This window comes from Macaca fascicularis, chromosome 2 (genome assembly GCF_037993035.2).
Source record: "Macaca fascicularis isolate 582-1 chromosome 2, T2T-MFA8v1.1".
Lineage (NCBI taxonomy): Eukaryota > Metazoa > Chordata > Mammalia > Primates > Cercopithecidae > Macaca > Macaca fascicularis.
The window spans coordinates 132,403,796-132,425,920 of NC_088376.1; the positions used below are offsets into that span (position 1 = coordinate 132,403,796).

General features: G+C 43.1%; 1 protein-coding gene across 17 annotated transcripts in view; it reads right to left on the reverse strand.

Moving 5' to 3' along the window:
* FRMD4B (FERM domain containing 4B) overlaps positions 1 to 22,125 on the reverse strand; it is a 360,118-nt gene that overhangs the window by 141,087 nt on the left and 196,906 nt on the right. For 14 of the 17 annotated variants that reach the window (XM_074032675.1, XM_074032676.1, XM_074032681.1 and 11 more), the window contains one exon: positions 1,510 to 1,575. In XM_074032675.1, the coding sequence (XP_073888776.1) occupies positions 1,510 to 1,575 (66 nt within the window). Of the gene's footprint in view, positions 1 to 1,509; positions 1,576 to 8,422; positions 8,483 to 22,125 lie in introns of those variants that run through there. The other 3 variants (XM_074032679.1, XM_074032684.1, XM_065538889.1) reach the window with 1 other exon arrangement.

Consider the following 22,125-nt stretch of genomic DNA (forward strand, 5'->3'; position numbering starts at 1 on the left):
TCTGTCTCCTTCTAAAGCCTAAGCTTTTCCTTCCTAAGATAGAGAAATTGTACCCATTCCACACATCATCAGCAGTAACGAGCACCTAGTTAGAAGAAGGATATAATCTATAAGCTTTTGGGAAGCTTTGGATCTGCTGAGAAGAAGCATAGGCTTGGAACCAGCCAGAATGTCTGGAGTGATAATTGATGCTGGATTTGGAGGGACTGGGGAAGAAGAGGGGAATGCTTGCAGGAGGACACTCTGGATGGATTCTTTCTGAACTTTAAGTCAAACAGCTTAGGGTGTATTACGATGGCTGTTGGGGATAAAAATGGACATGATTTAAAGAAAAAAAAAAACGAAAAGAAACAGGCAGACATCTAGACTAAAGGTCTACTTGGGCAGAGCTACTGTTGACTGTATTATTTCACTCTAATTGAAGCCTAAGCATAGTGGGCTAGGGACAGGCCTCAGAAGAGAAAAGAATTTAGGTTTGGTTAGAGGAGAAAATTCTAGGCTAGCTGTAGGTGTGGCCTGTCCGCAGGGACTTTCACAATTTTTAAAGACTCTTGGTCCAGAGTGTTGGGTGAATAGAAAGAGAAGCATCAACAATTGAAATATCATCAGTTGGCTGGGCGCAGTGGCTCATGCCTGTAATCCCAGCATCTTGGGAGGCTGAGGAGGGTGGATCACTTGAGGTCAGGAGTTTGAGGCCAGCCTGGCCAACATGGTGAAACCCTGTCTCTACTAAAAATACAAAAATTAGCCAGGCGAGGTGGCGGTGGCCTGTAGTCCCAGCTACTCAAGACGTTGAGGCAGGAGAATCACTTGAACCCGGGAGGCAGAGGTTGCAGTGAGCTGAGATTGTGCTACTGCCTTCCAGCCTGGGTGACAGAACAATACTCTGTCTGGAAAAAAAAAAAAGTGATTTTATATATATAAAATCACTTATATAGTGCCATATATTTTACAAAGAGATTTCACTCACATATATAATCTAGCTTGATTTTTAACCATAATTCTTCTGAGAAGCCTAGGCAGTTCACAGTTGATGAAACTGGGTATTTCACTTGCACAACGCCATGTAGCTGGACAGTGGCAGAATACAGATTCTCACCTCACAATAATCCTTTCAGGAAGTACTACGGTTCCCAATTTCCTGACAAGAGGTCAGAGAAGTAATGTCAATTTCCCAGGGTCACAGAGCTATTAAGTGTCAAGCTGAGATTGGAACCTAAGTGTCTCTGAATCCATGTCACCAGGCTGTAATTACTCTAACATATGGACCAAGTTTTCTGACTTCGAAGATGCTTTTCTCCCCCTTGATCAATTCTGAGTCATTGGCTTTGAGGCAAAGATAACGGAGAAGACTGAATACAGACTAAGAGGCTCAGAGAGGGAAGGAGAATGAGCTGTCCCTGTGTGGGCAAAGCCTACCTGGGCAAGACTTATCTGTGTAACACCCACTTGGGCAACACCTACCCGGGCAAAACCTATCTGGGCAACGCCCACGTGGGCAACACCTACCTGAACCAGCAGCTCCAGTCTCCTATCATCGAGGAGGTGCACCTGGCAGTGCCTGCCTTCTGTCATCTGCAGAAACAAGACAGCAAGAGTGGTGTCAGGGCCACGGCTGGCAAGCAAACCTTTGGACTCATTGTGTCATTTATTTTAGATGAGATGTTCTCAGCCTAAAAATGGCTTTAGTTGAGTTAATAAACAGGCTTGGCCAGAAACAGATTTATTATATGGGAGTAACTGGGTTTAAAAGAAGAACAAATAGCACAGGCTAGTCAATAGATTGCAAAAATAATGTCCATACAGTCCACCGAGTTCAAACAATGCACACAAAATTATTCTATGGAAAGTAGGTCTCCATCCCAGAGGAAACTACTATATTTTTCCTGGAATTAATGTTTTATTTGAAAAAAAAAAAAAGCCAGCCAGGCACAGTGGCTCACGCCTGTAATCCTAGCACTTCGAGGCAGAGGCAGGCAGATCGCTTGAGGCCAGGAGTTTGAGACCAGCCTGGGCAACATAGTGAAACCCCGTCTCTACTAAAACTACAAAAAAATGCCAGGCATGTGGTGCACACCTGTAATCCCAGCTATTCAGTAGGCTAAGGCATGAGAATTTGCTTGAACCTGGGCAGTGGAGTTTGCAGTGAGCTGAGATCATGCCACTGCACTACAGTTTGAGTGACACTGTGAGACTCTGTCTCAAAAGAGAGAGAGAGAGAGAGAAAAAAAAACCCCTTTATTCAGCTGGGCACAGTGGCTCATGCCTGTAATCCCACATTTTGGGAGGCCAATCAGGCCAATCAGCGTGGATCACTTGAGGCCAGGAGTTTGAGACCAGCCTGGCCAACACAGTGAAACCCCTTTCTACAAAGAATACAAAAATTAGCCTGGCACAGTGGTATGTGCCTGTAGTCCCAGCTACTCAGGAGGCTGAGTTGGGAGAATCACTTTGGCCTGGGGCGTTGAGGCTGCAGTAAGCTGAGATTGTACCACTGCACTCTAGCCTGGGTGACAGAGAGAGACCCTTTTCCAAAAAAAGAAAAAAATGTATTTATTCATTGGTGTGTTTAACGTCTCTCTGGGCATGGTAGCATGCACCTACAGTCCCAGCTACTAAAGAGGCTGAGGTGGGAGGATCGGTTGAGGCCAGGAGCTCAAGACTGTAGTGAGCCAGGATCATACCTTTGAATAGCCACTGCACGCAAGCCTGTGGGCAACATAGACCTCATCTCTTAAAATAAAAATGAAAAGTCTTCATTTTGGAAACTCTCCCCCTACTTTTAGTCCACCAACATAGTTTACTATCACCACCATAGTTAAGAACAGTTAAGATACATAGTTAAGAACAGTTTGATATATATATTTTTGATTATATTTAGGTTTTTATTATTCAGAATTGCAATACTAAAAAAATCTTTGAATGCCAAAATACTCCTTGATTAACTCATGTTCCAAACCATTTTATCTGCAGAAATCACCATCCTGTTAGTTTAAGAATCCTCGCAGACCACTTTTATATGTATTTTCAGATATATATTTACATATTAAAATATTTCATATTATTTTACTTTAGTATATATTACGTTGAATGTATTGTTTTGCAAATGAAGCACTCTTAATATTTCTGCGTGAGTGTAACTATACAGAAATCTGACATATATGTGTGTATATGTGTGTATCCGTGTATGTGTGTGTATACATATTTTTTGTTGTTGTTGTTTCTTTCTTTTTCAGTTCGAGTTAGGACTATGCTTCACTTGCTGTTTTGCCTCTTGCTTTTTAAATTCAATGTTTCTTGTTGATCTTTCCAATGTCAGCACCTATAGATGGACCTCATTCTTTTTAAAGACTCCATAGTATCAATCATTGTGTGGATACATGATAATTAAATAAGAGACACATGTTGTTGCCAATCTTTTGCTATCACAAGCAATGTCACCATGAACTTTGCACATCTAGCTTTGTCCATGGATGTGGAATTGCTAGGTCACTTTTGAAAAGCAGGGGCAGCATTTTGTCTCTAAGCCGCTGTACAAAATGATAAGATCTAGGAACTCAGATACATATAAACCTAATTGAAGAAGAAAGTAGCCTCCATTACTGAGTACCAACAACCTATTCAGCATTGCATGAGTGTTTTATATACATTATTTCTGAGCGGCACAGTTACCTTCTGGGATTAGTATTATTATCCCCATTTAACAGATAAATTGAGGCTCAGACTGGGATAAGTAACCTGTTTTCAATGTGAAAAATACGAATTACTGAATTTATAGTTTTGATCGAACTCGGCTCTAAGGGTCTGAAAACTAGCTCAGCTGGTCAGATCATGGTATTATGAAGATGTGGCCCACAGGAACCACTGAGGTAGTGCTAAGAGGTAAGTGAGTAAGCTTTACTTTGTCTCATGGCCTCAGCCTATGTCCTTAATTCTGCAAAGCCAAGGTCAAATATACACCTTGGGTGGCAAGGGGAAAGGGAGCAAGTCTTTATTAGTTCTAGGCACTGAGCTGGGCTCTTTACATGCATTATAAAGCTCTGCAAAAATTTATGACATGGCAACATGCCCATTTTACAGACAGGAAATTGAGGTACAGAGTTTACGGTAATTTACTCAAAGTTACCTAGGCAAGAAAACAGTTAAGTCAAGATTTGAAATAATGTCTAACTTTAAAAAAAAAAAAAAAGTCATCTTTTTTCCTACTTTTCTATACCAGAGGAGGAAATAATTAAGAGAGAAATAAATAAATATGTCAGTGTTTCTATACCAGAAGAGGATATAATTAAGAGAAAAATAAATAAACGTGTCAGTTTAAATCACTTTACTTCTTCTGTAAAACAAGCTTCGAAAGCTAATCCTAGGTGTATGCCCTACAGAAAGATATAATAAAATAATGCTCAAAAGATCACACAGTATGAATCCATTAAGAAATATGTCATAATTGAGAAAATATTTAAAGCTACTCTGTTGTCCCATAATCCAAATAAGTTTATTTCCTGACTTTAAAAAATCAGGCTGGGCATGTTGGCTCACACTTGTAATCTCAGCACTTTGGGGGGCTAAGGCAAGTGGATGATCTGAGGTCAGGAGTTTGAGACCAGTCTGTCCAACATAGTGAAACCCTGTCTCTACTAAAAGTACAAAAAATTAGCTGGGCGTTGTGGCAGATGCCTGTAATCCCAGCTACTTGGGAGGCTGAGCCGAGATCGCATAACTGCACTCCAGCCTGGGCAACAAGAGCGAAACTCCGTCTTAAAAAAAAAAAAAAAAAATCATCTTTTTTGCCTTTCCATTTTGCTTTGGACCTCCCTCATATTAGTCAATATTCCTTTTAGCAACAGATAATTTTTATTCTAGACTATTCAATTGTAGATATCTTTTTGATGCACCTAACCATTTCATGACAAACTTGGGCGTTGGTGGCTAGGTTTTACTTGGTCCTGCCCCTTTGGCCTCAGTTGATTGGGCAAGGGATAGATACCTGACTCAAGCTGGGCTAATCAGAACCTCAGTCCAGGGAATCTGGAATTGGGTCTGAGAGGATTAAAAACTTGGGTGTTTATGGGCAGCCATTGTTTGTGTGTGTATGGAGAAAAGGAAAGCCAACTGCAGAAACAATGAGGGAGACAAATAGCTAGAAGGAGGCAAGAGAGTTGGGCATGGTGGCTAGCGCCTATAATCCCAGCACTTTGGGAGGCCAAGACAGGAGGATCACTTGAGGTCAGAAGTTCGAAACCAGCCTGACCAACACAGCGAAAGCTTGTCTCTACTAAAAAATACAAAAATTAGCTGGGTGTAGTGGTGTGCGTCTGTAATCCCAGATACTTGGGAGGCTGAGGCAGGAGAATTGCTTGAACCCAGGAGATGGAGATTGCAGTGAGCCAAGATTGTGCCCCCGCTGCACTCCAGCCTGGGTGACAGAGCAAGACTCAATCTCAAAAAAAAAAAAAAAAGGAGGCAAGAGAAATCATGTGACCTAAGAAGAAAAGCTTAAGAGACTTGTTGTCAGGGTTCCTAATGTTTTTCAGTCACTTATAGTCCTTTTCTTTCCCTCTCTTAAGCTAAGAGGGAAGATTCTGCTTTATTTATTTATTTTTGAGACAGAGTCTCACTCTGTCACCCAGGCTGGAATGCAGTGGCACAAACATGGCTCACTTCAGCCTCGACCTCCTGGGCTCAAGTGATCCTCCTGCCTCCACCTCCCAAGTAGCTGGGACTATGGGTACAGGCCATCATGCCTGGCTAATTTTTATATTTTCTTTGCAGAGACGGGGTCTCACTATCTTGCCTATGCTGGTCAGGAACTCCTGGGCTCAAGCGACCTGCCCGCCTTGGACTTCTGAAGTGTTGGGATTACAGATGTGAGCCATAGTGCCCAGCCGGATTCTGCTTCTTGCAACTAAAAGCATCTTCATAAGACTCCACAAGTTTCTGTGTCAAAACCAAAGCAAAAGGGTTCCAAAGCATAGACTCTCCAAATGATGTCATCAATATGAGAAGGTCATCTACTCATAATCACTGAGGCTCCCATTGATGACAATACACCAACCAAGAGAGGCTGACATCTGGGGAGGGGCATGAACAAACACCTGAGGGTTTGGTGGAACACCACACAGGGCAGGCTGGAGAGGGGAGCACAGATGAACTAGAGAGAAAAACACCAGGGTTACATGTCCACACAGCACACATGGTGTTCAATATTCACCGAGCTCTTTCCTCTGTGGAAAGATGGTTCTGCTGATAGGTTCCTCACAACAGTGCTTATGAATAAATATTAGTTGGTAATATTAGAAATCAGGTAATGCCACATAATTAAAAAATCCAGATTGACAACTTCTTTTGACAAATGGTAAGACCTGGAAATTCTGGGCTTGATTTCCTCCATGGCAACATTTGGCCAAAGCAGGGCAGAGTAGTTCCTTATTCTGATGAGGTTTGTGGTCTCTGGTTCACCCAAATGTATGTACGACCAGCCAGGCTCTGGGACTGAGTCCTGTCATCTGAGTGAGCAAACCTTGATTTAAGTGGCGCCAGCGAAGAGACACAACCAACACAAACAGAAACCCTGCTGTGGGCCAGGCAAAGTGCTTGACATTTAACACTCATTAATGTATAGAATTTCAACCTCTACACAAACTTATCAAGGGGGCATCCTCATTTTAACCACCAGGAAATAAAGGCCTGAGAAGTGATGTAACTCGCACAGGAGTTCTAATGCAGTTACACTCTGGATCGAAATCGTAGTTTATCTCTTACTAGCTGTGTTACCTTAGAGAAGTTACTTGACCTTTCTGAACCTCATAAGAAATGTCCTGACAGCATTTAATCTGAAACTCTGAGAATAAAATCAGCCACTTCTGAGGCCCACAATTACTGTAGTCCCCATTTGTTTGAAAACCAACAGCTACGCTTTTCTGTAATCTATATATTTTCCCATTTAAAAAAACACACATTTTTAACGGGAGGAATATTACTGACCCATTTTAAAGAAGATAAATACAGGTAAAGTTAACACGTCACTTAACAAGCATACGGCAGAAAAATGCTCCAGAGCTGCTATAGGGGAAATAAAGAAAGAGAAGGAACCACTGGTTTCTGGGTGTCTTCTGCGTGCCTGGCACCCAGCGAGGCGCTTTAATTACACCAGAAATACCACTCACAGGCACTTTCTATATTCCAGGTATTGCACTAAGCACTTTACATAATCAGTTCTCATGATGCTTACATGAGGTGGGTGCTCTTAGCACGCCAACGGATGTTAGAGAAATAATAAACAACAAGATTCATAAGTGGCAGAACCAGACCCAAATTCAAAACCCAAAGTGCTCAACCACTTAGCAATACAGATGGTACTACACACACTGTAAAGTGACAAATGGTGAGAAAACTTCCCACGCAGCCCATTTTCCATGGATCAGATGAGTGGGTACAAAAACAAAGAATCATGAAGCAGGCATGAAAACTCACTTGACTTCCAGAAAAAAATAATTTGAATAGAAGTAGTTAGAACTGCGGAACTGATAAATAGAAAGCATCTTAGAAGGTATCTATGAACCACTGCTTATTTGAAACATGGGGAAACTAAGGAATGGATGTGCCCAAAGCCACACAGCTAGTTAATGCCAGACCTGGGCTTAAAACTCAGGACTCTGACTCCCAGGCCAGAGTGTAAGTGACCTGAACAAGGTTACTCACATAATAAATACCATATTATTCAAATGTACTTTTTCCCCAACATGTCAATTGAAATTTCTTTTTAAATTATAACAACGAACAGAAAAAAATAAAATCCCAACTGGGAATTTTAAATGTATCTTAAAACCTGACCTGCGCCAGGTGTGTTGGCTCACGCTTGTAATCTCGGCAACTTGGGAGGCTGAGGCGGGAGCATTGTTGGAGCCCAGGAGTTTGAGACCTGCCTGGGCAACACAGTGAGAACGCATCTCTACAAAAAATTAACAAATTAACCGGGCATTGTGGTGTGTGCCTGTAGTCCCAGCTACTCGGGAAGCTGAGGCAGGAGGATCACTGGAGCCCAGCAGCAGTTCAAGACTAGCTTGGGAAATGCAGCAAGATCCTGTCTCTAAAGACAAAAACCACAAAAAACAAAAAACAAAAAAAGAAAACAGGAGTTATATTTGAAGAGAGCTGTATGTAGAGCACAATGATGATATTTACAAATACAGGATCATTTCTGAACCCCCTGAGACTATCAGAATAGTTTCAGAATTGACCCCTATCTAGTGGCAGCTAATAGTAGCAACGCTTCAGATGAAATAAAAAACATATTTAAAAAACGATCTCTTTGGAAAGCTTCTCTTCACATCCACTCTGACTGGATCCCCTTCCCACTACCTTCTCCCCTCATTGAACCCCAGGAATTCGAAGGCAATTACATGTGTTGGATAAAAACTCCCACCTCGGTCTCCAGCTGGCCTGTGTTTGCTCCCCAGCTGATAATAGTCAGTCCTCAGAGTGCAAGTGCTGATTACTGATGGAAAGACTTTGTCCATCTGGTCAGTGGTTAAATGAGGAAGATCAGAAGGGAAGTGAGAATTGGCTATAAGCCAGAACTCTGGTTTCAAGGAGGGACCTGATGTGGCAGCCCATGATGGGGTTCAAGTCTACATGAGAACACTCCCCCAACCTGGCCCCCAATCCCACTGCCTGGTTTAGGAGATGAGAGAGGAGAGTGGGTTGGTAAGAAACCAAAAGGCAATTCAAGACAGGGCAGTATGGAACCATTCATAACAACTGGGGTCAGCTTAAAAGGCAACAGGAAATAGCTACACAAAAAGACCAAAATCCCAGCCTACTTTGGTTTTGCTTTAGTTGTTCTTTGGAGCAGAAACATATGAAATTGGTAAGGAAGCAGCAAGCTTTTTAAAAATTTTTTCTTCTCTCTCTCGTTCCTTTTGACCTTTTCGAAAGCCTAGTGAGAAAGGGCCTGCTTCATAAAAATGCCTCCTCAGGATTTTCTGTGCGGTCACCTTCTAGAGTGAAATCTGCCATCTGGAAGGGTGAAAACCCAGCTATCTAAGTAGGTTTCGTACTTCCAATTGAGCCCTACAATGGTCCAAAACTAAGAGCTTGATTGCTTTGTTCACCACTGTCTCTGCAGGGCCTAGAACAGTGCCTGGCACATGATGAGACTATGGTATATAAATATCTGCTGAGTTAAGAAACGTCTTAACTGTTCAGAACCCAGACACAGCTAACACTGAAATACATTCACAAATGATTTTTTTTTTTTTTTTTCCACACAGGGTCTCATTCTGTCACCCAGGCTGGAGTACAGTGGCAGGACCACGACTCACTGCAGTCTTGACTTCCCCAATTCGAGTGATCCTCCCACTTCAGCCTCCCGAATAGCTGGGACTATAGGCAAGTGCCACCACACCTAGCTAATTTTTTGTACAGATGGGGATCTCACTATGTTGCCCAGGCTTGTCTTCAACCCCTAGGCTCAAGTAGTCCTCCTGCCTTGGCTTCCCAGAGTGCTGGGGTTACAGCTGTCAGCCACTGCATCTGGCTCACAAATGATTTAAACGGACAGAGCACAATCCAAAGTGAGGATGTTCCAGGCAACTCCCAAGCCCTGGCCCAGAAAAACTCACATAAAAAACACTCTTTCCACCCAGAGAACAAGGTGTGTTATTAAACTCCTCATCAGATGAGATATTCTGGAGGAACTGGAGAGCGGGAGAAGGATGTATCTAGGACGTTCTTACTTTGGGATCTATTGAGTGGATGGAGTTTTATATTTCATCCTAATGATGTCAACTCTAACTGAACAGGGCCCCTTTATATCATCTCTGGGTGTTGACTGAATATGAGCTATTGACACTCCCGTTCAGAGAATGGCCTAGACTGACACAGATGTCTCCAAATGGAGTCAGCTGTGATTTTCCCTCAAGTTCTTTCAAGACAGTGCCTACCCTCCCAATGTGCAATCACTGGAGACTTCTTTTTTAAGTGTCAATAAATGATTCTACTAGCTTCTAGCAAACACTTACTACATGTCACACGAGTATGGAGTGCTTCACATGTGCAGTGACTTCTTTCATGCTGCCAACAACCCTACCAGGGAGAGTCATTGTTTAGATTTCTCTCTTTTTTTTTTTTTTTTTGAGATGGGGTCTTGCTTTGTTGCCCAGGCTGGAGTACAGTGGAATGAACATGACTCACTGCAGCCTCGACCTCCTAGGCTCAAGCAGTCCTCCCACCTCAGCCTCCTGAGTAGCTGGGACCACAGGCATGTGCCACCATGCCTGGCTAACATTTTCTATTTTTTTCTTTTTGTAGAGATGGGGTCTTGCTTTATTGCCCAGGCTGGTCTTGAACCCCTGGACTCAAGCAATTTTCCCATGTAGGCCTCTCAAAGTGCTGGGGTTACGGGCATGAGATTTCTGTTTGGATTTCATAGATGACTGAACTGAAGTGCAGAGAGGTTAAGTGGTGCCTGGTCATAGAGTGATAAAGTTGGGTAGAATCTCAGGTTCCATCAGTCATACCAAAGTAGGACTCCTGTGCATCTCTTGAAGGTTCACTGGAAGTGGAGAAGGAAAAAGACAATGAGGGAGGAAGAAAAGCAGACAGTGTAAAAGAAGCAAAGGAGAAAAGGAAACTGAATGAGGGAAGAGGGGAGGAATGACAAAGAAGAGGAGAATTCAGTTTGGCAAAGCTGAAATTGAATAGTTGAGTACTGTGCCTTAAGAGAAACGCAAACAAAAATAATAGCTGCTGACTGTGTGCCTGATAACTATCCCAAATCCTTTCATTCATACACAAGGGCCGTTATGGCCAGGCATGGTGGCTCACGCCTGTAATCCCAGCACTTTGGAAGGCCGAGGTGGGCGGATCACCTGAGGTCAGGAATTTGAGACCAGCCTGGCCAACATGGTGAAACCCCATCTCTACTAAAAATACAAAAGAATTAGCTGGGTGTGGTAGCGCATGCCTGTAATCCCAGCTACTTGGGAGGCTGAGGCAGGAGAATTGCTTGAACCAAGGGGGTGGAGGTTGCAGTGAGCCGAGGTCGTGCCACTGCACTCCAGCCTGGGTGACAGAGCAACACTCAGTCTCAAAAACAAAAACAGGAAAAAAAATCCAAAACCAACAACAAAAAAAAACCAAACAACTCTCTCTCTCTCTCTCTCTCTCTCTATATATATATATATATGCCTTTTAAATGAATTTTCATAACAACTCTGTAAGGTGGATTCCATTACTACCTTCATTTTATGGATGAGAACATTGAGGCTCAGAAAAGGTACATGGCTGACCCATCCTACGAGGTAATAGGGCCAGGAAGAGGCAGAGTAGGATGTAAACCTAGGTGTTCTGACTCCAGAATCCATGCTCTTAAGGGCTATATTGCTTCTGTACAAAGTGTTTCCTATCTCATACATCCTACATATTAAATCACATGTAGCTTAGGCACTTAATATATCACCTTGATTGCAAAGCCTAACACTGCTCTGAAAAGCTTGATCTAGACTCACCAAACCAGAGTTGGCTGGTTCAGGCCACTGTCTCAAAGCAAGGCCAGAAGAGGAGCAAGGTTTTACAATCACCATCCCTTGGCTACACTTCCTGGCCCCACGCTGATGAAATATGGGCAGCTGCTAAAAATGGTGTCTATGTTTGCTATTGATCTTCCTTGGGCAGTCAGGATGGAATTAATCTTCACTTGCTGGGATGCTTCCATGGCTCTGTCATGCTTATGTGAACACTCAGGGTACAGGGCGATATTTGTCAGCTGTGTGGCCTCCTGGACCTGACTCCATATTACTCTGGGCTTAAGATGTAGCCTAGCACACATGTAATTAATTCAGTGTGGAAAAGCTCTGGATTATGTGTTTATTCATTCACTTAACCAATATGTGCTGAGCACTCTCTAAGTGCAAGCCCTGTTCTTGGTACTAATATACACCAGCTGATAAGACTGAAAGGGCATTATCTCTGGAGCTTGTCCTACAGTTCTCAACCTCATTGGTATTTGCAGCCAGATAACTCATTATCGTGGAGCATAGTCCTGGGCACTATAGGGTGCTAAATAGCACCCCTGACCTCTACCCACTAAATGTCAGTAGATCCTCCCCCATATGTCTCCAGACCTTGCCAAATGTCCCTCCGGGTGCAAAATCATCTCTTTAAGAACAACTGCTTTAGAGGTGAGGCGAAGAAAAGAAACTATTAACAATTAAATACGGCCGGGCGCGATGGCTCAAGCTTGTAATCCCAGCACTTTGGGAGGCCGAGACAGGTGGATCACAAGGTCAGGAGATCGAGACCATCCTGGCTAACACGGTGAAACCCCGTCTCTACTAAAAAAAAAAATACAAAAAACTAGCTGGGCGAGGTGGCGGGCGCCTGTAGTCCCAGCTACTCGGGAGGCTGAGGCAGGAGAATGGCGTGAACCCGGGAGGCGGAGCTTGCAGTGAGCTGAGATCTCGCCACTGCACTCCAGCCTGGGCGACAGAGCGAGACTCCGTCTCAAAAAAAAAAAAAAAAAATTAAACAAATACGATATTTTCAGGTAATAAGGGCTCTGAAGTAGATAAACTGGCAATAGAATTGAGTTCTAAGCATGTGCAAAACTCACTTCTCTTTACCCAGGAAGCACAAGAAATGAGGAAACTGATGGAGAAGGCCAGGTGCGGTGGTTCCCTCCTGTAAAACTAATGTTTTGGAAGGCTGAGGCGGGGGAGATTGCCTGAGCCCAGGAGTTTGAGATCAGCCTGGACAACAGAGTGAGACCCTGTCTCTACAAAAAATTAGCCTGGTGTGTACCTGTCATCCTATCTACTTGAGAGGCTGAGGCAGGAAGATCACTTGAGCCCAGGCGTTTCAAGTTGCAGTGAGCCATGACTCTGCCACTGTACTCCAGTCTGGGCAACAGTGAGACACTGAAAGGGAAGGGAAGGGAAGGGGAGGGTAGGGTAGGGGAGGGGAGGGGAGGGGAGGGGAGGGGAGGGGAGGGGAGGGGAGGGGAGGGACGGGAAGGGAAGGCAAGGGAAGGGAAGGGAGAGAAAGAAGGAAGGAAGGAAAGAAGGAAGGAAGGAAAGAAGGAAGGAAGGGAAGGAAAGGAAGGAAGGAAGGAAGAAAGAAAGAAAGAAAGAAATAAAGGAAAGAAAGAAAGAAAGAAAGAAAGAAAGAAAGAAAGAAAGAAAGAAAGAAAGAAAGAAAGAAAGAAAGAAAGAAAGAAAGATGGAGTGAACTTATATTGGACCACTGCTCTTGATCAAGTGGCTCCCAGTAGAGACTGGAGGGCTGCTGGTGTTTTCTAAACATTTAACTGCATGCTCCTTTCTGCCTGACAGAGTTTGGGAGAAAGTAAACAAGAAAGGCTGGCCAGTCAATGGACAGCCATTGTTGCAGCTCTAATGCCAACCTGGCAAGCAATTCCAGCCAGCTTCGGGCAGACATTCCCTGGGGAAGGCATTCTCATAAATGACAATCCCTTATCAGATTCTAGCCTGATCTCATAAGTCTGGTGAAAAGAAAAGCCAGGTTTTAAAGGAAGAAAGAAAAATAAAGAAGCAAAGCAACTTATTAAGCCTGGAGCTGAAGGCCACCAGGAGACACCAGCCTGGTGTCAATGAGACATGCACAGGATTTAGAGTCGGGAGGTTTGGGTTTGTGTCCCAGCCCTGCTATTTATCTAAGAGAATATCATGGTCTCTCTAAATCTCAGTTTCTGTCCCTATGAAATGGAAAGGATACAAAATCAGTCTCATTTGGGTTTGCCTCTTGTATTAAGGTAGGTTGAACTTATAAACTCTACCTTAGAAGTACGGATGATAATTGTATCATCAGTAATACACCATTTATTGAGTATAGGTTAGGTGTTAGGGTCTGTGCTAAGTGCTTGACATGTATTACCAGTTTAGCCTTACCCTCGTGCCGTGAGTACTATTATTAGAGGAAATAATGTCTAAGCTATTGAGTGCCATCCTGTTCTCCAGAAATGGTTATTTTAATTTGCTTAAGTGCTTATTTTTCCCAAGAAAAAAGTTTTCCTAGATGATTATTATTTAAGACAAGGTCTCTCTCTATCACCCAGGCTGGAGTACAGTGGTATGACCATAGCTCACTGTAGCTTCAGCCTCCTGGGCTCAAGCAATCCTCCCACCTCAGCCTCCCAAGTAAATGGAACTACAGGTGCACACCATCACACCTGGCTAATGAATTTTTTTTTTTTTTTTTTGTAGAGACAGGGTCTCACTATGTTGCCTAGGCTAGTCTTGAACTCCTGGGCTCAAGTGATCCTCCCGCCTCAGCCTCCCATAGTGCTGGGATTATAGGCATGAGCCACCATGGCCAGCCTCTTCTACATTATTAAGACATTAAGCTGTCATATTTAAGCTGACAATCAACCCACCAGTTAAACCCTGGAGAGACCCAAAAACCTAATAGCTGGGGATTCATTTAATCTCATTTTTCTAGTGATAATCAACAGACTAAATTACAACCACCATTTTTAGCTGTCCATATGTCCAAAGCTGGGGAAGGAAGGTGGTAAACTCTAACACCTTATTTGATTGTGACCAGTCATGTCTTGGGCAAGGATACCTTTGTTCTTACCTACATAAAATGCAAGTTAATATGTGTTGATGGCTTTGTCTATGTCATCGGCTTTTACATACATTTTCTCCATTGAGCTCCCAAACCTACCCTGTGAAGCAGATAGTTTCCACAATCTCAGATTCCAGGAGGTTGAGAATAACTTGTCTGAGGTCCCACAGTTTATAAGGCGCTGGGCCAAGCTCAAAAAGGTGCTCAACAAACAACATGAGAGGGAAAAATCAGGGCATATATCTACATGGAAGAAACTGCAGTGAAAAGCAAGATTCTCTTTACATTCTGACTGTGCTTTTCCAATTAGAAACTCCTATTAGGCACCAAGAACAGACTGTCAAATGTTTATTTTCAGAAAAACATGCAGGATATTTCTGCTGTTCCTCTCCCAAAAGAAACAGCCTCGTTGCTTAAAATCAGTTGTTAGGCTGTATTTTTAGACGTCATGGTACAGTATCAATGAGTCAAAAATAAAAAATAAAAAAAAAATGGGAGGGCACAGATACTGTAAACAGGAAAAGTCACAAAAATGGAACCAAGAAAAGCTGAGAGCACAGCCTGTGGGTTGGGGGCGGGGGGATTTTCATTTTCATCTGCAGTTCAGGTTAACCAGAAATGAAAGTGCTCCAGTCGCCTTGTAGAAAATGGAAATTTTGGCTTCAGTGATTATGCAAGTAGCAGACACCCTGTGGTCTGGAAACTTTTTGCTTTGCCAACTGTCAGTTTTCTCTTTTCCCGTGAAAAACAACCTGTAGGAAGGTGCAGAAAAGTACTGTGTCTTTCAAAAACTTAAAAGTCTCAAGTGTAACTTGTGTGAAGAGATACTGAAAATTAACTGCAGTACTTGTAATTTAAAGATATTCTAGGTATTGTCTATTCATGGTATAATACATTTGGAAATCCTGGGCTCAATGGAAGCCACTCACAAAGCAAACAAATCACATACTTAGTCCTGAGAACCTAAGAATTAGCAAAAATTAATGAGAAAATCAGAATCGACTTTACATTAATTTTGGAGTACATGCTTACTGTCAGAGTTTTCATGTTTCAATTTTTCATCAACCCTGTTAGAATGTCTCTGATTTATGCTTTCCAAGTCTCTTTATTTTTTGTGACTCGTGTATAGGTAGAGGCTGATATAAGCCCTCCTTAGGGAGTTTATAATTAAGACAAACGGATTGTATGAGGTCCAGAGTCCTAGCCTATCTCTGATTTGTTGGTAGAAACATCGTATTTGGGTAAGGGTTTTAGAAAAGCATCACCAAATTGTAAAAACAGAAAAGTCAAACTCATTTGGGACATACAGAAAAATTCTTAATCTTAACATCCAGGATTTGTTTCACTATCACAGAAGAAATATTTCCTCTCAACTTACAGGATTCTATTATTTCGTTATGAAACTTCCTTGACGCCTAATGCAGGCTGTGTTTTCAAATGCAATGCAGACATTTTTTGAAGCCAATGTGGGATTCAAAGATTAAAAAAAAAACAAAACTGGAAGCCACAGGTCAGGAGAACACAGAAATATGAAAAAGGAGTAAAAAAACAAAACAAAAAAAACACATTTCTTGGCAAGCACCAGGGAATACAACTGGGGGGAAAGATCTTTTGAGAGACAGAATGGTGGTGGAGAGTCGGCTCTTGGCCACTCACAAAAGTCCACTGTCCCATTTTCAAGCTGGTTGTTAGGTACAACCAATATTAAAGTACATGAACTTACAATGAAATAAATTGCATTAAAAGCAAAGGTAAAAAAACTCTTCACTTTCCAATTGTTTTACTACATTTACTATGACCTTTGCTCTTGTGGTTATTGTATCTGCATGGCAGTAATACCATTTAATAATATGCTACTGCTCATCTCTTCCCAGATCAGTAAGTCAGTCAAGGTGAGGTATTTATACCACAGAAAATGGCAAGTGCTGCAAATCAGTGTCCTTTTTTTCCCCAGAGCTGGTTGTGTCAGAGGTGTTTGCACTGGAGTGACTCCATCTTGAATAGGACCTGGGTAAAATAAGGCTGAGACCTACTGGGCCGCATTCGCAGGAGGTCAGGCATTCTTAGTCATAGGATGAGATAGGAGGTCAGCAGGGCTGGTATCACGAGATACAGGTCATAAAGACTCAGCTGATAAAACAGGACGCAGCAAAGAAGCCAGCCAAAACCCACCAAAACCAAGAAGGTGAGGAAAAAAGACCTCTGGTAGTCCTCACTGCTCATTATACGCTAATTATAATGCAATAGCATACTTTAAAACATTCTCACCAGCACCATGACGGTTTACAAATGCCATGGCAACGTCCAGAAGTTACACTATATCATCTAAAAAGGGAAAGAACCCTCATTTCTGGGAACCGCCTACCCATTTCCTGGAAAATTCATGAATAATCCACCCTTGTTTAGCATATGATCAAGAAATAATCATAAAAATAACCATCTAGCAGCTCTCGGTGCTACTCTGCCTATGGAGTAGCCATTCTTTTGTTTCTTTACTTCTCTAATAAACTTGCTTTCACTTTACTCTATGGACTCATCATAAATTCTTTCCTGCCTGAGATCTAAGAACCCTCTCTTGGGCTCTGGATCAGGACCACTTTCCGGTAACAGCTGAGAAACATTTACCAGCATGCCAGTGGAGAAAGTGATAGTCAGAACACTCAGGATGTGGAGGCCACTGAAAGACCACGTGATAAAGATGAACAGAGGCTTCAGGTTTAGAGAGAATTGTGTTCGAAGCCCAGCTTGCTTAACTTTAGTAGGACTTACTATTTTGAATCTCTAAAATAGATTTACTAATACCTTCCAGGGTTGCTGTGCACAGAACTTGGCAAACAGAGACCAGCATAAAGGTGACTGTTACAATTTATTTTTTTATTTTTATTTTTATGTTTTGAGACAGAGTCTCACTCTGTCACCCAGGCTGGAGTGGAATAGCACAGTCTCTGCTCACTGTAACTTCTGCCTCCCAGATTCAAGCAATTCTTCTACCTCAGCCCTCAAGTTGGCTGGGACTACAGGCATGCACCACTATGCCCAGATTTTTTTTTTTTTTTTTTTTTTTTTAAGAAGGAGTCTCACACTTTTGCCTGGGCTAGAGTGCAATGGTATGATCTTGGCTTGCTGCAACCTCCGCCTCCCAGGTTCAAGCGATTCTCCTGCCTCAGCCTCCCAAGTAGCTGGGATTATAGGCGCCCGCCACCGCCCAGCTAATTTTTTTTTGTATTTTCAGTAGAGACGGGGTTTCACTATGTTGGCCAGGCTGATCTCGAACTCCCGACCTCAGGTGATCTGCCTGCCTCAGCCTCCCAAAGTGCTGGAATTTGTTATAATTTATTATTGGGTACTGGGCTTAATACTTGGCTGATGAAATAATCTGTACAATAAACCCCCGTGACACGAGTTTACCTGTGTAACAAATCTTCACATGTACCCCCTGAACCTAAAAGTTAAAAATAAATTTATTATTATTATTATTATTTTTTTTTTTTGAGATGGAGTCTCACTCTGTCGCCCAGGCTGGAGTGCAGTGGCTGGATCTCGGCTCACTGCAAGCTCCACCTCCCGGGTTCACACCATTCTCCTGCCTCAGCCTCCCGAGTAGCTGGGACTACAGGCGCCCGCCACCACGCCCAGCTAGTTTTTTTTTTTTTTGTAATTTTTAGTAGAGACGGGGTTTTGCTGTGTTAGCCAGGATGGTCTCGATCTCCTGACCTCGTGATCCGCCCGTCTTGGCCTCCCAAAGTGCTGGGATTAGTTAAAAATAAATTTATTATTATACTTCAAGAAATCCGCAGTGCATAGCTCATTGATGAAGGTCTCCTGACCTTGGATGGCAACTCTAATATCAGATCCTCCATGTCATTTGCCTTTCCAGCTCTTTTGCCACTGGAATGTAAGTTCCAAAAACGCGGAGATTTGTTTCATTTCCTGGTGTTTTCCTAGCCCCTAAGATAGTGCCTAGCTCCTCCTGGGGCTCAATAAATATTTGTGGAATGAACGAATGAGTCAATCTTCCTTCATTTCCATCTCCTGCTCCACTTCTGAGTTTTCTACCAATTTCTTCTTTGAAGCTGAGTGACTCCTTTGTCTTTTTTTTTTTTTTTTAAATATTGTATATATTCAAGGTATATAACATTATGTTTTGATTCTTTTGCCTTTTTTTTTTTTTTTTTTTTTGAGATGGAGTCTCACTCTGTCACCCAGGCTGGAGTGCAATGGGGCGATCTCAGCTCACTGCAACCTCTGCCTCCTGGTTTCAAGCGGTTCTCCTGTCTTAGCCTCCTGAGTAGCTGGGATTACAGGCGCACGGAAATATACCTGGCTAATTTTTGTATTTTTAGTAGAGACAACGTTTCACCATGTTGGTCAGGCTGGTCTTGAACTTCTGACCTCGTGATCCACCCGCCTCAGCCTCCCACAGTTCTGGGATTACAGGCGTGAGCCACCGTGCCCGGCTGCCTTGTTGTTGTTGTTTTTTTTAAATTATCTATGTATTTTACAATAGAGACAGGGTCTCACTATGTTGCCCAGTCTGGTTTTGAACTCCTGGGCTTAAGTGATCCTCCTGCCTCAGCCTCCCAAAGTGCTGGGATTACAGGTGTGAGCCACCATGCCCGGCCTCTTTTGCCACTTAATTGCTAGATGCCTCCCAGTTGTGTTGCTGCTATCTTTCTGGAATCTTTTCCCTGCTGAAGGAGGCTGCCATGACCTTAAAGCACCGGTGGAAGACGTTTCCAGCTTTTTCATTCACAAGCAGATTTGAGCACATGTCATTATGCTCTGTCGGCAAGTTTCTCCCACTTCTGTTCTGCTCTGTTCTAATCTCAGTTCCGTTCTGCCTCCATCAGAAGGGACGTGTCTTGTGAGAGGAAATCTCACCCAACACTCAAGGCTGTATCCAGGGAACCAAATATTTTCCCCTGTGTCCCTATCTCAAAGCTGTTTCTTAGACTTGCTCTTGAATAGTATTTCTGAAGGGTGAGGAGGGTGGAGTGGGGTCACTTAAAAAAGCGTTGGTGCTTCTGGTAAGAGTGGCCTGGACAGGGGATTATGCAAACTCATTGAGGAGTCATTAAATTCCAGAATTTGAAATTTCGATCACTCTTGCTTTAGGCAGGGGATAACACTGGATGCAGCTGGCCACTCAGCCCCTTGGCACAGGGCCGTGCTTGGGAGCAGTCCCCGGGGAGTCAGACAGGTATGATATCTGATCCTGGCCCGCCCTCTAACTAAAGCTGGTGACTTTAGGCAAGCCATGTATCCTGTCTGAGTAGCAGCTGTGAAATGGAGATAATTTTGCCTAGTGCACTGTTAGCATTCCATACTATTACTTTTTAAAGTATGGTGTATTATTTAAGAAGTGTGAGGGTCAAGAGCACAGACTTGGACTGAAATCCCAGCTCTGCTCTATACCACCTGTATGACCTTGTATCGCTTACCTCACTTCTCTTGACCCTTGGTTTTCTTGTCTGAAAATGGAGAAACTCAGAGCACACTCACTTCCCAGGGCTGGGTGGCTCACATGAGATAAGATATATAAAATATTTGGCAGAGTACACACTCTATAAATGGTAATATTAATAATTGTTAATAATATTATACTTTTCACTAATAAAAATCAAGCAATTGGCTGGGCGTGGTAGCTCATGCCTGTAATCCCAGCACTTTGGGAGGCCAAGGTGGGTGGATCAAGAGGTCAGGGGTTCAAGACTAGCCTGGTCAAGATGATGAAACCCTGGTTCTACTAAAAATACAAAACTTAGCCAGGTGCGGTGGCTGGCACCTGTAATCCCAGCTACTTGGGAGGCTGAGGCAGAGAATTGCTTGGACCCAGGAGGCCGGAGGTTGTAGTGAGCCAAGATCACACCATTGCACTCCAGTCTGGGTGACAGTGAGACTCCATCTCAGAAAAAAACAAACAAACACCAAGCAATTGATACAGACTCCTTCAGGATGAATGCTCCCAAAGGCCATGTTCAGGTGCCGGGCAGGTGGTGAGCAGGTTCCACTCTGTCCCTGGACCTTGCAGAAGAGAAGGGAGCAGGCAGGTCTGGCCACATACAAACCTAGTCTGAAAAAAACAACAACAACAACAACAAAAACAAACCTAGTCTGAATGTTCCATCATCACCTCGCCTGTCTGGAGTGCCTTAAATTTTTAGTGCTTTCACCTCTATTTCCTCTTTTGAACTTTACAAGGAGTCTCAATGTGCCAGAAATGTCATACCCCCATTTTACAGATGAGGTCACTGAGGCGCAAAGAAGCAGCTACTCAGAGAGGGCACATGGCTTGCCTGAAGTCACCGGCTACTTAGAGGGAGGTCAAGATCAGGTATCATACCTGTCTGACTCCCCAGGGACTTCTTCCTCCCTTGTGGTCACAAAGGTAAATGAGACAAGACTCCTGATAGCTGTTCCTTTCTTTCTTTTCTTTTTATTTATTTTGAGACAGGGTCTCACTCCATTGCCCAGACTGGAGTGCAGTGGTGCGATCATGACTCACTGCAGCCTTGAACTCCTGAGCTCAAATGATCTTCCTACTTCAGCTTCCCCAGTAGCTAGGACTACAGGTGTGCACCACCACACTTGGCTACTTTTTTTTTTTTGTAGAGATGGGGTCTTGCAATTTTGCCCAGGCTATTCTCAAACTCCTGGGCTCCAACAATCCTCCCGCCTTGGCCTCCCAAAGTGCTGGGATTACAGGCATTATCCACGGTGCCCAGCCAGGAACTCCTTTTTTCTATCGCCTCAAACCATCTCCTGGTCCTTAACAAGAGCATTCACCAAAAAGCAGAGTTTAAAAATATCAAACTAAGATATAAGCCAGTTCCTGTATGCAATGCTTCATCTTGTGCCTTTTACAGTGGGAAGCCTTTCCATCACATTAAACTAGAATTGTAAGCTGAATGCAGCTCTCCCAAACCAGGGATGCTTTTGGGAATCTGCAGTACTCCATCGTTATGGTCTTGGCTGCCTCGATGGCTCAGCCTGCCAGTCCCTGAAGCCTTTTATTAGACTGCTGTAGTCAATGAAAAAAATACACACTTTTAAAAAAATTGGAGAATTCGGCAACAGTCCTGGAGATAAAAGCTCTGGTTTTTCTGGCTTGTGAACTATTCCAACTACTGTCAGAGTCCTGAAGGCTTTAGTGCACTGGCGCAAGGAAGAGTTTCATCAAAGAGAAATGATTTGCTTAAACAAGAAAAGGGAATCCCGTGGTGCAGACAGGGGTGGGACGTGGAGAAAAAAGATATGAACCTGAAAAAGTCAAATGAGCCAGATCACCCCCAGATTTCCATGAATATTTTGGTTGAGAATTAGAAATCCTTGTAGAACTTTCAGTTTTTTTCCATTACAATGGTCTCTGTGTTACAGCCAATTTGAGTTCTGGTTAGTTGCTACAGAAATTCATAGGTACCTCTTCTGCAGCACAGGAGTAAGGTATTAATTAAGCTTTAATAACATAGGGGACAATCTGGACTGTTTTTTCCCTGTAATTGGCAATTACTCTATTTTATCATTCTTTCTTCTGATTACATA